Source organism: Rhincodon typus, chromosome 18, assembly GCF_021869965.1.
Source record: "Rhincodon typus isolate 14 chromosome 18, sRhiTyp1.1, whole genome shotgun sequence".
Lineage (NCBI taxonomy): Eukaryota > Metazoa > Chordata > Chondrichthyes > Orectolobiformes > Rhincodontidae > Rhincodon > Rhincodon typus.
In genome coordinates this window covers 6,813,397-6,828,309 of record NC_063349.1, presented here as the reverse complement: position 1 = coordinate 6,828,309, position 14,913 = coordinate 6,813,397, and the positions used below count along the sequence as shown (strand labels likewise).

The following is a 14,913-nucleotide window of genomic DNA, read 5'->3' as shown; positions in this document are numbered from 1 at the left end:
CTTTCGGTTTTTATTCAGATTTTTGAATGCCATTCCAGGATTTGTTCTCTGGATTATCATTCGAAGCATAGTGACTACGGTACCACACCTTATGGATGAGCTACTAGAGTTCATAAATCAATTCATGATCCACTCTCTTTCTGAGCAAAAATGTACAAAGGTAACTGGTTAGCATTCAGATGCTAATATAAATTACCCGAACAAATGAAGATGCAGAAGGCAGCCCCAATAATTGAGAAATGCATCGCAGCTGTCCTGGATGTTGTTCATACCTGAACAAGTGCAAAGAAGATTTTCAAGATCTGCTTCTGAATCAGCACTGACCAATGGGATGCATCTGGCAGAAGTTGTATAACTTGCTGTTGAATTCGAGGCAAAAATATCTGCATTGCTGCTATCAGAGGATCTCGTTCTTCTGCCTTCTTGAATCTGATAAAACAAGACACGTGGATTCAGCACCTCCAACAACACTCAAGAAGTTTGGCACAAGAAAGGGCAAAACCATCCTGTTAGACTGGCACTCCATTCACCACCTTCAACATTCATTCATTCCACTAATACATGATGGACTGCAGGAAACATCCTTCTTCAGCACCTTCCAAAACCGCTGCTTCTACCACCTAAGAAGACAAGGACAGCGGACGCACGAGAACATTACTGGCTCCCGCAAGTTCCCCACCAGGTCATGCATTGTCCTGACTTGGTATGATATTGCTTTTCTTTCATTGTAACTAGGTCAAAATCTTAGAACTCCTGTCAGCATTGTGGGCGTTCCTAAAACTCACCGACTGCAGCAGGTCAAGGTGCAGGTCACGAGCACTTTCTCAAGTATATTTAGCAATGGTCAATAAATAATGGTCCAACCAGCAATACTCACAATCCATGAACAAATACTTTAAAAAAATGCACCTAACAATCTTCAAATATCTCCCATCAACAGCAATCAAACTCTACTTCAACTTCGGATTTGTACTTACAATCAGATTTTGTGGTCTTAAAAATGATGTAACATAGTGCTAATATAGCTCTAAATTTGCAGAGAAATTTGTGATTTTCAAATTCCTATTTTTTAAAAAGGGTTGATAATCTGGTGTATTTTCAGCAGGGTCACAGGAAATTGAAGAGTGATCATGGTGAATCCAAAGAACTACCACACTTTTAAAGCTAATTCAAGTCTCAGACTCAGCTTCAGTTCCTAATAATTTATTTTTACAATTTCAATTAAAAAAGACAAAATAACCAAGAGGGAATTATAAAGCATTCAATGAGACCAAATTAACCACTGACAATCTACAAATTTGGTATTCCAAAGCTATGTAGTCTCCATTACCCAGAGTTCCGACAGGGCTGACACTTTTGAATTTACTTTACAGCCCGCTATCTCTGTTGGCACCCTATAGCATTGCTTCTGTCAATTGTTTTTCCTCCTATGTCTCCCTGTGAGCAATGTTATAGGAGGTCTAATGTAGTTGGAATTACTTCAATAGAAAATACAACAATCCCACCTCTGTAAGCCTCACTGTTACATAAAGTCAGGTTTACAAAAAGTGCCTAGTTGTACAGAATTTGAGTACGGCCCAAAATAAACAAACACACTTTGCTAAATGTTTTTGTACTCATCAAGACAATTGCAAGAAATACTCAAGTAAAGAGAAAATAACATCCATACCATATAAGAATGCTGACTGGTTGGTAAGTTGATTCCAATTTGTCGAGGCATTGCCATGAAGGTGACTCTAAATGTTATTTTTATTTCTCTTTACATTTGTATTTACTAAGTGCAAGATGAAATGTTCTTTTCCTTAAAAAGCAGCAAAATCAGTTTAGAAAAATACTATTTCATTGAAATGAAAACAGAAAACTCTGGAAATCCTCAGCAGTGTCTGCAAGGAGACAAACAGAATTCATGTTTCAGACTGGAACCTTTCATCAGAACATTTATCTGCAACATTAGCACAGAGTGTTGCATTGCCTGTACGGATGTAATGGAGAAAAAACAAGAAGTCTCTGCAGGAAGCAGGGCATGATGTTTAGTCAAAGTAATTGTGAGAGTCAAGAAATTGTAGTCAAATAGGAGTTAGTGGGCTCATTGTGGATATTGATTGATAGCATATACCCAGAAATAGACACAGGGAAGTCATGATAAGGAAAGTCTAAACTAGACCATCTAAAGACAGGAGAACGGTGAAATTGGAGGACAGCTCAATGGTATCTTCCAGGTCAGGATGGGAGAGCACCAATGGAAGCATCATTGTCATAGAGAAAGAGGCAATGAAGGAGGCTGGCAGGACTAGAACAAAGGATGTTGTATATATCCCATAAAAAAGGTCAGTATAGATAAGGTCCCTGCTGGAACCCATAGCTGCATCTTTTTATTTTGAGGAAATGAATGAAATTGAATCAGAAGTTGTTCAATCTGTGAGAACAAGTTCAGCCAGGTGGAGGACTGGTTGGGCTCCATTCATGAGCTCTTAGACTGTCCTGATAGGGTTTGGAGATGAGATTCATCAGGAAGTTCTACCATAGCAAAAGGTCACAGAATTAAAACATGAACTCTGTTTTTTCTCTCTCTACAAATGCTGTTCAACTGTAGGGCATTCCCAGTATTTTGTTCTTAGTTCAGAATTTTGGCATTTGCAGTTTGTACTTTTATACAAATACTTCATTGTATATTTTATGAACTACTGTATTTTGAAATTCAGTTCCAAATATTTGGTTTTAAAATCTATGGCATTTAAACTCTCTCTTGTATGGAAATATTTTTATCACAATTTAATCAAAGCTTTGTATCTTGCATATGTCAGGACAATTTGTAAGAATTACCACTGTAAATGGAAAACAACATTTGTAGTCATCTTCATGACAATGCCATGACAAATCAGAGTCCAACAGCCAACCAATCAACACATTCATACATTAATGTTATTTCTCCTTTACTCTGATATTTTGCTACAAATCAGTCTCCTATACTAAAGAAAGGACTCTTATCTGCAGTCCAGATTCTAATTGAACTCTTTCTACATGTACAGCTCTAATAAAGTCCCATTATTGACTTAAGAAACTTGTAATGGGTGCTCAATAAAGTCCATCTTCATCACATTTTATTTCAGTTCAGAAGTAATTAATCGACATACAAATAAAAGAAAATATGCTGTAGATACTTACTCATATGTCCTGACCAGCTGATATAAGCACATCAGACTGCCGAGCCAGCTTGCATTATTTGGAGACTGTAGGAAAAAGCCAATTTTGTCCACCACTGCTGTCCAACGCCCTGGGAAGTCGTACTTAATGATAGCACGAAGACACACAGCCAACTGAGACCTTCAAACGTTACATTAACAGGTAAATAGTCACATGTCCATGAAATACAAATTTCATGATTGTTCTGCTGCATATTTGGCACTGCCCAACAATAAAACAAGAAATAGAGCAACAAGACACATAATGGGAGACGGGAAATCACTATCACTGGAAAAAAAATTGAAATATATGGATTACAAGTAAGCCAACAGAGGTGAAAACATTGGCACAAGTAATTAACAATTGTTCCACAATGAATAACTTTTACAAAAGGGGCTTTGAGACATCTAAGATCCTTTGTGGGTCAAAGTGCTACTTTGAGTTAATTGTGAAAGTTTTACTCCACTGGCTTTAAATGTTAAACGATGCAATCCTAATTTTAGACTCCCTGATGAGCAGAAATAGTTCAGAGCAGTTAGTTTAACATGCATCTGCAAGCTATCAATGACCCATATTCACTGAACATCTCAATCAGATAACTGCAAAAGGATTACAAGCCAAATTTTGCTGCAGCACAGTGGAAGTGTCCTTACCTCTGGGCCAGGAGGCCAACATTCAAGTCACACTGCTCTACAGGAGTATCATAATACGTGTGAACAGGTTGCTTAAAAATATCTATGCAACTTGTCCTTGTGGTTTAAATCTTTATTACTTTAATGGATATGCTCTATGTCCTGTCCACAGCTAATGTATTTTTGTTGAAGTTGTTTCCAGATCTGAATGCAGTAATCAAGGTTCTGAAGAACTGCAATATCACTTCTCTTCCTTGTATTCTAACTTCCTTGAGACAAAGATTAACATTCCATTCACTTTTCTGGTTAGTTTTTGTACCCGTGAACTCACTTTAATGAGTTGTGTGTATAGGACACCCAAATCCCTTTGATTCCCGAGATGCCCTAGCCTGTGACTGGAGGTCAATGCAAGCAAATGCAAGGCCATCCACTTTGTACTTGAGAGAAAAAAAAAATCAAATATTTTCAACATCATGAGGGATTAGGAAAAAAAACAGTAAACTGAATTCTCTCCAAAAACCACCCATATAAGAGAAAAGTTTAAAGTAAAATATATGATCCACTGTGATGGGATATTGTGGCACGTTCTTTAAGACTAAAATGATTATAAGGGTTAGGAATAAGAGTAGGCCATATCTTTGTAGCTACATCTTTTAGGATTCCAAGATGCAAGCCATCAGGCTCAGGGGACTCATCCACCTTTAGTATTAGTTAGTCTAATACTACTTATTTAGAGACGGTGATGGTATTTAATTCGCCCCACCTCAGATGTTCTCCTCAACCATAAAGACTAATTGCTCTAACATTTCCTCTCCCCCAAAACCGTCTCCCCACATTCTTCTTCGAAGGGACCTATGTTCATTTTGATCTCTTTCCTCCTTTTTATATATTTAATCAAACTCTTATGGTCAGTTTGCATATATTTCACAATTTATTCTCTCTGTTTTTATATCTTTTTAGCTTGCCATTGATGGATTCAGAAACCCAGTTTTCAGGGCGATCACTGACTTTGGTCTCCTATATGCTTTTTCTTTCAATTTAATACTCTCCTTAATTTACTTGGTTAGCCATGATTGGTTTGTCCCTCTCTTAGAATCTTTCCTCCTTACTAGGATGCAATTTTGCTGAGTCACAAATTACCTCCTTAAATATCTGCCACTGCTTGCTTACGGTCATTCCTGCTAATGTATCCAGCCAGTTCACTTTAGCTAACCCTATCCTCATTTCACTGTAATTCCCTTTTAAGTTAAATGCAATTATTTCCGATCCAAGTCTCTCACTCTCAAACTAATATTAAAATCTATCATGTTATGATCACTATTTCCTAGAAAATTAAATTAATTTCCCTATTAAGCCTGCCTCATTATCTATTACCAAATCCAAGACAGCTTGCTACTTTGTTGGCTCCATAACATACTGTTCATTTAAGAAAGGTAGTAAGGAAAAGCCAGGGAACTGTAGACCCGTGAGCCTGACATTGGTAGTGGTCAAGTTGTTGGACGGGTTCCTGAGGGACAGGATTTCCATGCATTTGGAAAGGCAAGGACTGATTAGGAATAGTCAACATGACTTTGTGCGTGGGAAATCATGTCTCACTAACTTGATTGAGTTTTCTGAAGAAGAAACGAAGAGGATTGATGAGAAAAGAGCAGTGGACGTGACCTATGTGGACTTCAGTAAGGCTTTTGACAAGGTTCGACAAGGCGTGGACTGGTTAGATCACATGGAATAGAAGGAGAAGTAGCCATTTGGATACAGAACTGGTTCAAAGCTGGAAGACAGAGGGGGGGTAGTGGAGGGTTGCTTTTCAGACTGGAGGCCTGTGACTAGCAGTGTGCCACAAGGACCGGTGCTGGGTCCACTGCTTTTTGTCATTTATATAAATGATTTGGATGCAAGCATAGCAGGTACGGTTAGTAAGTTTGCAGATGGCACCAAAATTGGACATGTAGTGGACAGTGAGGCGTACAACGGGATCTTGATCAGATGGGCCAAAGGGCCGACAAGTGGCAGATGGAGTTTAATTTAGATAAATGTGAGATCTGCATTTTGGAAAGGCAAACCAGGGCAAGCCTATACACTTAATGGTAAGGTCCTGGGGACTGTTGCTGAACAAAGAGACCTTGGAGTGCAGCTTCACAGTTCCTTGAAAGTGTAGTCCCAGATAGAAAGGATAGCGAAGAAGGTGTTTGGTATGCTTGCCTTTATTGGTCAGTGCCTCAAGTGTAGGAGTTGGGAGATCAAGTTGCAGGATATTGGTTAGGCCACTATTGGAATACTGCGTGCAATTCTGGTCTCCTTGCTACAGAAAGGATGTTGTGAAACTTGAAAGGGTTCATAAAAGATTTACAAGGGTGTTGCCAGGGTTGGAGGATTTGAGCAATAGGGAGAGGCTGAACAGACTGGGGCTATTTTCCCTGGAGCATCGGAGGCCAAGGGGTGACCTTATGGAGGTTAATGAAATCATGAGGGGCCTGGATAGGGTAAATAGCCAAGGTCCTTTCCCAGGGGTGGGGGAGTCCAAAACTAGAGGGCATAGGTTTAAGGTGAGAGGGGAAAGATTTAAAAAGGATCTAAGGGGAAACTTTTTCATGCAAAGGATGGTGCATGTATGGAACGTGCTGCCAGAGGAAGTGGTGGAGGAGGCTGGTACAATTTAACATTTAAAAGGCATCCGGATGGGTATATTAATAGGAAGGAGTTACAGGGATATGAGCCAAATGCTGGCAAATGGGATTAGACGTATTTAGGGTATCTGGTCAAGATGGATGAGTTGAACCGAAGGGTCTGTTTCTGTGCTGTGTAGCTCTACGACTCTATGAAGCTACCCTTAATGCACCCTATGAATTTGTTGTTATAGCTACCCTTTCTAATCTGATTAATCTAATCAACATACAGATTAAATTATTGTTGTTTTGTATTTTTCTAAAATAATCATACTGTATTATTACACTCAATAAAATTGTAGAGATTTAATCCAGGATGTCATCTTTTGTGAAACAAGAATCAGAATGAACATTTCAGATTCAAGACCTTTCCTCAAAATTCTTTAGGTTGTCTGTTCGAAACATGAACCCTGTTCTCTCTCAACAAATCCTGCCTAAACGGCGGAGTATTTCTAGCACTCCTTTATTAGCTAGATTTGAGGAATACGTTGTTGTTCTTTTTGTGTACCTTGCAGAAAAATAAAGCATCACAATGCTAAGTACCTGGTCTCATCTCACCAAATATTTTCTTCTGTCTCTTGGGAGACAGATTAAGCAATGTCCAAGAAACTAGTACATGGACGCAGGCATTAGGGGACATATCATAACTTTAGATCATAGTAAAGTACAAGCAGATATGGGACAATGTCAGTCAATTTCCACAGAAGGAGATATTTTTCTTTGTTTTATTCATAGAGATGAGGACGTCACTGGTTAGGCAGTGTTTATTGCCCGTCCTGAATTGCCCAGAGGGCAGTTAAGAGTCTAAGAGTCAACCACATTGCTGTGGGTCTGGAGTCACATGTAGGCCAGACCAGGTAAGGATGGCAGTTTCCTTCCCTAAAGGACATTAGTGAACCAGATGGGTTTTTCCTGACAATCAACAATGGATTCACGGTCATCATTAGAGTCTTAATTCCAGATATTTATTGAATTCAAATTCCACTATCTGCCATGGCAGGATTCAAACCTGGGTCTCCAGAACATTACCTGGGTCTCTGGATTAACAGTCCAGTGATAATAAACTGGGCCATCGCCTCCCCTGTCCCCTAAGATGCGCTGACTTGGGAACTGAATTGATCGAATCTACTGCATCAGAGAAGGTAAATACAACTTGCTACATCTTTAGTTTGCTGTTGTTAATTTTTCAAAATGTAAGATGTATTTTAAAAGTTTTTATGGATCTAATAATCCAGCACTTCTGATATACCAGTACAATATGATCTTGACCTTACCATACAAATACAATGTGCAGTTAGATGATAACAAATCAGCAACATAAATCAGAAAGACTACAGCCAGGCTGGACAAGTTATTTGCTCACATTCCAAGAAGCATTAAGAAATAGTAAGAACGGCCGATGCTGGAGTCAGAGATAACACAGTGTACAGCTGGAGGAACACAGCAGGCAGGCAGCATCACAGGAGCAGGAAAGTTGACATTTCGGGTCGGGACCCTTCTTCCCCCATTTCTGAAGAAGGGTCCCAACCCAAAACGTTAACTTTCCTGCTCCTCTGATGCTGCCTGGCCTGCTGTGCTCCTCCATGCTCCACGTTGTGTTATCCAAGAAGCATTAATCCTCTTTTTCTGAAAAGATTTACAAAGAAACCCATCAAAGGAACTGGACAATAAGGTTTTAAACCCTTATGGATTGTTTTTAAAAATCCAACTTCATTATGACTGATTTCAGTAGCTTATTATAACTTCTTGCTTTTTTAAATGTTAAATGATTTTAAAACTGTGACACTTTTGTTCTGATACATAAAGATTGTTGTTAGAGGGTTTTTGGAGAGGACTGTGAGGCTGTTGAATACTTAGCCCAAGTCCTTCCCATTCCCTATCCCAAATATTTGCATTTAATACACTATAGGAAGGATGTGATGGCACTGGACGGAGTGCAAAGAAGATTCATTAGGACGTTGCTTGGAATGGAGCAGTTCAGCTATGAAGAGAGGTTGGGTAGGATCATGTTATCTTCTTTGGAGCAGAGAAGGTCGAAGGGGAACCTGATCAAAGTGTATAAGACTACGGGACATGGACAGAGTGAATAGAAAGCAGCTGTTCCCCTTAGTTGAAAGGTCACTTACAAGGGACACAATTTTAAACTGTAAGGCAGAAGATTTAGAGAAGATTTGAGGAGAAGCTGTTTCACCCAGAGTGTTATGTGGGTCTGGAATGCACTGCCTGGGAGATTAGTTCAGGCAGGAAACCTCATAACCGCGCAAAGTGTCATAACGCTCAAGGCAATGGGCCTGGTGCAGGAAAGTAGGACTAGCATATGTAGTATATTTTGGCAGTACAGGCTTGACAGGCTGAAGGGTCTCTTCTATAACGTCTTATTCTATGATTATATATTTTCATTCAAGAACCCCAAACACTATCTACTCTCTTCCTTCACTTCATAATTTTAATCTTTCAAATTGTTCCATCATGTTTTGCTCTAACCAAAACAGTCTCAGTATGTCCAATTTGTTCTTCAAATTTCTTCAGAGTAGATATCATGGTGATTCTGTTCTGCAGACTTCCCAGAGGTGGGTTAAAAAACTGATTTTGTACAGCAACTGCAGACCTGAGGTGAATTTTCATTGAGTATACAAAATAATCAAGAAACTGGTTTGGAAACTGGATGACCTACAGGATAGAATAAGGACAAATAATAGGCAGCTACTTGAATTGGCAGAATGTTTCTAGTGGTGTCCCAAAATGATCTGTGTTGGGGCCCCAGCTATTCGTTAAGCCATATATCTAAGCCCGCTGATGATGCAAAGACAGGTAGCATTGTAAGTGGTGTTAAGAAATTAAGCAAATGAGAAATACTTGAGATTTCAATGAAGGCAAACAGTGGGGTCTTTTACTTGACTTGTGGATTTCTTTATTGGAGAGGACTGTCAAGGCCAAGTCATCACATATATTCAAGGCGGAGATAGGTAGATGTTTAATCGGCAAGTGAATCAAGGGTTACGGGGAAAAGGCAGGAAAGTGGAGTTGAGGATTGTCATATCAGCCATGATCTCATCGAATGGCAGAGCAGATCTCTATGGGCTGAATGGCCTACTTCTGCACTGACATCTCATGATCTTATGGAATTTCAGTAATTGCTATCTCTGACTGGACGTTACCTGATTAAGTCAGGAGACTGAATAATCCCCTCCACAATGTTGTCCCGGATTTGCTGACGATCATTTTCATGTATGTTGAAAGGCAGCATGGCTTCCCCAGGAGGTGCTTCACGATCAGGCCAGTACTGAGTCACCATGTTCTTCATGTAGATAGCCGCTAATATTAATTAGATAGAAATTTAAACATTTAAATTTGAAGACTGGGTGTAGTTCAACAACTTTTTTCAGTGATTATATTTCAAATAAATGAAGAAAAATAAACAATTAATTCTGGGGTTTTTATACTACTCTGTGACATTTCATTGCTGTCAAACAGTATTAAATCTTGCCTACTACTGATTAATTAATAACTTAAAAGCTTAGTTTCGATCAGTATTTTACAGATTTTAAAAAGTTTTTTTTTAAATCTCTGCTCTCTCCTGAAGACTGACTTGCATACAGGGGCATGTTGTTTCAACCTCAGGAGCAAACCTTCAGTATCTCGTGTGTGGTGTGATTCTAAACAGATTATCAAAATATCAGATTCAATTCACGAGCTCCTCAAGTTAGCTGATCATAGATGGGTCACATAAGTAGCCTCAGTGTCTCTGACTAGATGGCAAGGATGGGGAAAAGCTCATTATCATTTTCATACAGTGTTTTTTTTAATCCCCACAAGTAATGACTGGGTCAGAGACTAACGACATTGAAAAAAGAATATAAAAAGGACATGAGACAAGAATATTACAGAAGATTACTTCAGTTCAACAGGTATCACTATGTAGGCATGATGGTCACCAAACATTAGATTTCTGTGATTTCCTGGATTCTCTTTCCATGCAGAGGGTTTATTATCTCAGCTATAGTTAGTGCTGGGAGGTACACAGACTAGGCTGTGCCACATAGTAAATAGATATCTTGGGTGCGTGCGTTCTTAAACTCACACAAAAAAAAACATGTCCTATATTGTAGAGATTACAGTCCACGCTCAAGGTTTGGGAAAACAGGAGACTCCCAACAAGGTAGGACACAGGAAGAAAGTAACTCATCAAACAAGCAAACTATGGTTTCTGTTCAGACTAGAAATTAAACGTTTGTCAACAAAGAGGGGCAGATTGAATTTCAATCATTGTCAAACACACCAGTTCTGTGAGGCAAGCACAGCTGTTTTGCCTTCAGGAACTGAATTTAAATCAAAAATCAAATGAGGGGATCGGCTAACTATTACGGTTCATCATATAGGTCCTACTAAATTTAGGATTGGTGAATGAAAGTTATGACAATTAAATGCTCAAGTCCACTGAACATAACTGGTCATAAAATGAAAACGATAATATCAAATATAAAGAAACTAATGGCATGAGAAATTGAGCATGTATCAAATGACCTTCTGAAGTAAAGTTCTTGAGTCTAGGAAGTCCATAGAGAGTTTCATTCTAAGTATTGCTATGCTACATCTCACCCCAAGAGGGCTTGTTAATACTGGGTACCAAACTAAATCAAATTATACTGGATATCCATTAGTTGGATGACAGGAAAACATTTGGAAGAGGACAGCCTAAACTCACCAGCTTGTCTGACTGGAAATTCGACCTGATCAGACACAATGATCTGAAGCAATGTTGGAGCAAAGTTTATGATCTTGTAAGACTGCAAAAAACAAAAATATAGACTCAAGAAGAGGAAGTGCAAAACTAAATTTAAAACACACACACAGCATTTGCAAGTCAAACTCGACAATTCAGCACAGTTCATTCCTATCCTGTTCTAAGAGGTCAAGCGAAGGAATCTCATCATAGAGAAATCACATGACAGATCCTTCTACTGTTTGCTGACTTCCAAAGTATGAAACCTCTGACTGGAATGCTTGCAATTTTAGCTGCTCCAAGTACAATGAATATTGCAAAGACCAAATCCTTTTCTTTTCTGAATTTATGATTGTGGACTGAAGTAGGAAAAGGACTGTTTTTAAAAATCATGAGTTGTGAAAAGGATTGCTGTACTTTTTTAAAAGCAAGCTACTAGCATTTAATGCAAGTGCTGTTTACATGATTGTGTGTTCAACTAGTGGATGAAGTTTAGTTGCAAATGAACTGGGACTAGGGAGTGTGGACAGAATGAGTTTCAGCCAGCAACAGGTAGCCGATTGGTCTGTGGAGCAATGGCTGGTTTTTGATGACAAAGGCCTTCTGTCTGCCAAAATCTATGTGATTAGCTCCCAGATGGCTGTACAGTTTGCGAGTGTCAACAAGATAGCTGTAAGTCTTTGCACCTCTGAAAAGGAAAGTACTGACTTGTCAATATAATAAGAAAACCCCTGAAGCCTGAAAAAGTCGGTTTCATTTTCTCACACCACTTTCTTTAAACTGTTGCCATCAACCAATAAGTCAGAGATTTTACAGGGTTGTGAACCAGTTGTTCTGTGTTTTCCCCAGGCAAGTGAAAGTACCTGGAGAACAAATAGATCAACAAAATATGTCCCGGCAAACTAAAAGGATAACTTCAGTGAACCCAGTGGGCAGAGACCAATTAACTATCTTCCCACCTTTCCCCTCCATCCATAGCACAATGTTTTTTTGTGTCTGTATATGCCTGCAGGGTGAGTTTTAAGGGGATTAGAGTTCTAACTCGTAGAGTTATATGTCAACGGTTCATAATCGTATATCTGCAGCTCGAATCTATTTACTTATAATAAATATCAATTCTGGTTAAGTACAGAAACCTCGTCCATACTTTCTGTCAACCTGGATCTAAATTGGGAATTTTACATCCTGTTATAAAATCTTTAACTTTTAACGACAACTTTGGGAATTGTGGGGCTCGATTTCCAGCGCGCTACTTGAATAAGGTAATACTGAAGAAACTATTCAACAATCAAGAAAGAAATAGTTTTCTATCCTCAGATTAGTTGCAGGTATTCGCAGATGTGACTGCAGCTTTCTGCCCACAACCTAAACTTCACATCAGCTTTGAGATATCCTGCAGTTGCAAACATTACTATACAAATGCAAATCCTTGCATCAACTTTGCTATTGATCACAATGCCAGCAGGTTAACTCTGGTCTCTACTTTTGTTCCATTTAATATCAGAACCACAGTCTCAGCTTCCCTTGTCACTCAGTTTCAAACACCATTTACAATTACTGCACCACTGTTGAAACTTAGTTTTGCAGGTTGCAAAGTAATTGTTGATTGAATTTATCCTATTTCAAACCTACATACTTGGGATTCTATGGAGGGTAAGGAAAGTAAGAAGGGGGCCTTAAAAAGGAATATAATGGAATGGCTTAAAAAGAGAAAGTCCATACAAAGATAGGAGAGAAACAGCAACCTAGGAGTGAAAAAGAGGTTAATGGAGCAACCAACAAAAGCAACTGTTCTCACAAATTAGGGATATCAAAACATTATGAGAATTTACTTGCTGTACCAAAGTTTTCTGCCTTTGTGGTTATTATATCTTGGTAGAAGAATTGAAAGTGAATGCTTGTGTGTCTCTGCTACAGCCAGATTGCCAATTATTTTTATGCCTCAATGACACTATGATATATTGCTTGTCTCAGCTGATAACATTTTTGCCTCTAAGTAAGAGGTTACATGCTCATGTCCCATGACTTGAGTAAATTAACCCATTGTTCTGTTTCAGTAAGAATGGGGTGCTACAGTGTTGGTGTTATGTCTTTCAGCTGAAACTTGTCTGTATCTCCCTACTCTAAATGGTTCAAATTAGTGTAATACAAAAACACAGCAAAAGACACGCTTTGTTCTAGCCAAAATTTGCAGGTCTTACAGTGAAAGGAGTCTTCTTCGACCAAGATTTGCAGACTGGCACCCTCCAATGTCCATGATTAAAATTTGAGGCAGACGATGTAAAGGTTCAAAAAAGGTAAGGCACAGTCTAAGGCCCTCTCACAATGGTAATGTGAGGGACCGGACCAGTGTAGAATCTCTCATCTATGTTGTAGAGAATGTTTTGACATGAAGAAACAGATACATTCTACATAACATTTAATTGTCGTGAAGAACTTCAGTGGGCCACACACTTAACTGAAGTGAGGTGCATTACTTTTGAAATATTAAATTTAAAAACTGTCATGTAATGTACCTGTACAATTTTATAAGGTATAGTTTTTTTCAGAAAAAAGTAATAATATTTCAAAAAAGGGCAGAAGTTAATCCAATATTCCACAAGTAACCACCATTACTGAAATAAAAACCAAATGAACTGCGGATGCTGTAAATCAGGAACAAAAACAGAAGAAGTTGCAGGAAAAGCTCTGTAGGTCTGGCAGCATCTGTGAAGAAAAAATCAGAGTTAATGTTTTGGGTCTGGTGACCCTTCCACAGAACTTCGTCAGTTCTGAGGAAGGGTCACCAGACCCTAAACATTAACTCTGATTTTTTTCTTCACACATGCTGCCAGACCTGCTGAGCTTTTCCAGAAACTACCATTATTAAAATATTCAACTTATGCCATTTTGTTACACCTGGGAAAATTCAACATTTGCAAAGCAACCAGCACTGAACATAAGTCACTCTGCGATACAATGACATGATACAGTACTGTTTAAATGCAACTCGATTTCTTTTACTGAAGTTGCATCTTACAAGATGATAGAAAAATATTTTGGATGAATAATTTGAAACTTGAACCTCACAGAGTGTTTGATGAGCTCCTGATTGATAAAAGTGCTAACCTAAAATTCATTATGGATAATTTCATAGCCTTGCACATTCCATACTGCCACCTCTCACTCTACCCCATCAACGTTCACTGATGCATCATCTTGTGCAACCAACACCCTTGAACACATCCTCAGAAATACAGATAATGTACAGGATCCACATTTTGTAACTTTTTTTCCCTTGAGGTTTCTGCATACATACTTTCACCGTACCCATTCTCCCTTAAAATCCACTTTAGGCCATGACCTTGGTCACCATTTTTTTGCAATCTTTTGCTGGCTCATTGTCACTTTACTACAGCTCCATAAAGCATTTTCTCCACAGAGGACTAGAGTTTAAATGATAGGTATTAGTCGATTCCAATAATACACTCCAGGGAAGTGTTTCCACTTTCAGCACAATGGGAAAATTGCACCCAAACTTGACTTGAAATTGTACAAGTTGGGTTACAGTTCAATTGTCCACTAATATTTGTTTGGACAGATAAAAATTTCTAAAACATGTCAACATTTACCTGTGCACCTAAGAAAATAAGCTTAATGTGACAGGCTGTCTCAAATGGCCATAGTCAGCATATATGCATGGTTCTCATTGACGCAATGTTGGAGTGGG

General features: G+C 38.7%; 1 protein-coding gene across 1 annotated transcript in view; it reads right to left on the bottom strand.

Annotated features, from left to right (window-relative positions):
* LOC109924088 (importin-8-like) overlaps positions 1 to 14,517 on the bottom strand; it is an 85,347-nt gene extending 70,830 nt beyond the window's left edge. The window contains exons 1-5 of the mRNA XM_048607813.1: positions 14,503 to 14,517; positions 11,187 to 11,268; positions 9,640 to 9,796; positions 3,166 to 3,324; positions 273 to 429 (exon numbers count right to left, since the gene is read on the bottom strand). Of these exons, the coding sequence (XP_048463770.1) occupies positions 273 to 429; positions 3,166 to 3,324; positions 9,640 to 9,796; positions 11,187 to 11,268; positions 14,503 to 14,517 (570 nt within the window). The remainder of the gene's footprint in view (positions 1 to 272; positions 430 to 3,165; positions 3,325 to 9,639; positions 9,797 to 11,186; positions 11,269 to 14,502) is intronic.
* Between the last annotated feature and the right edge of the window lie 396 nt (positions 14,518 to 14,913).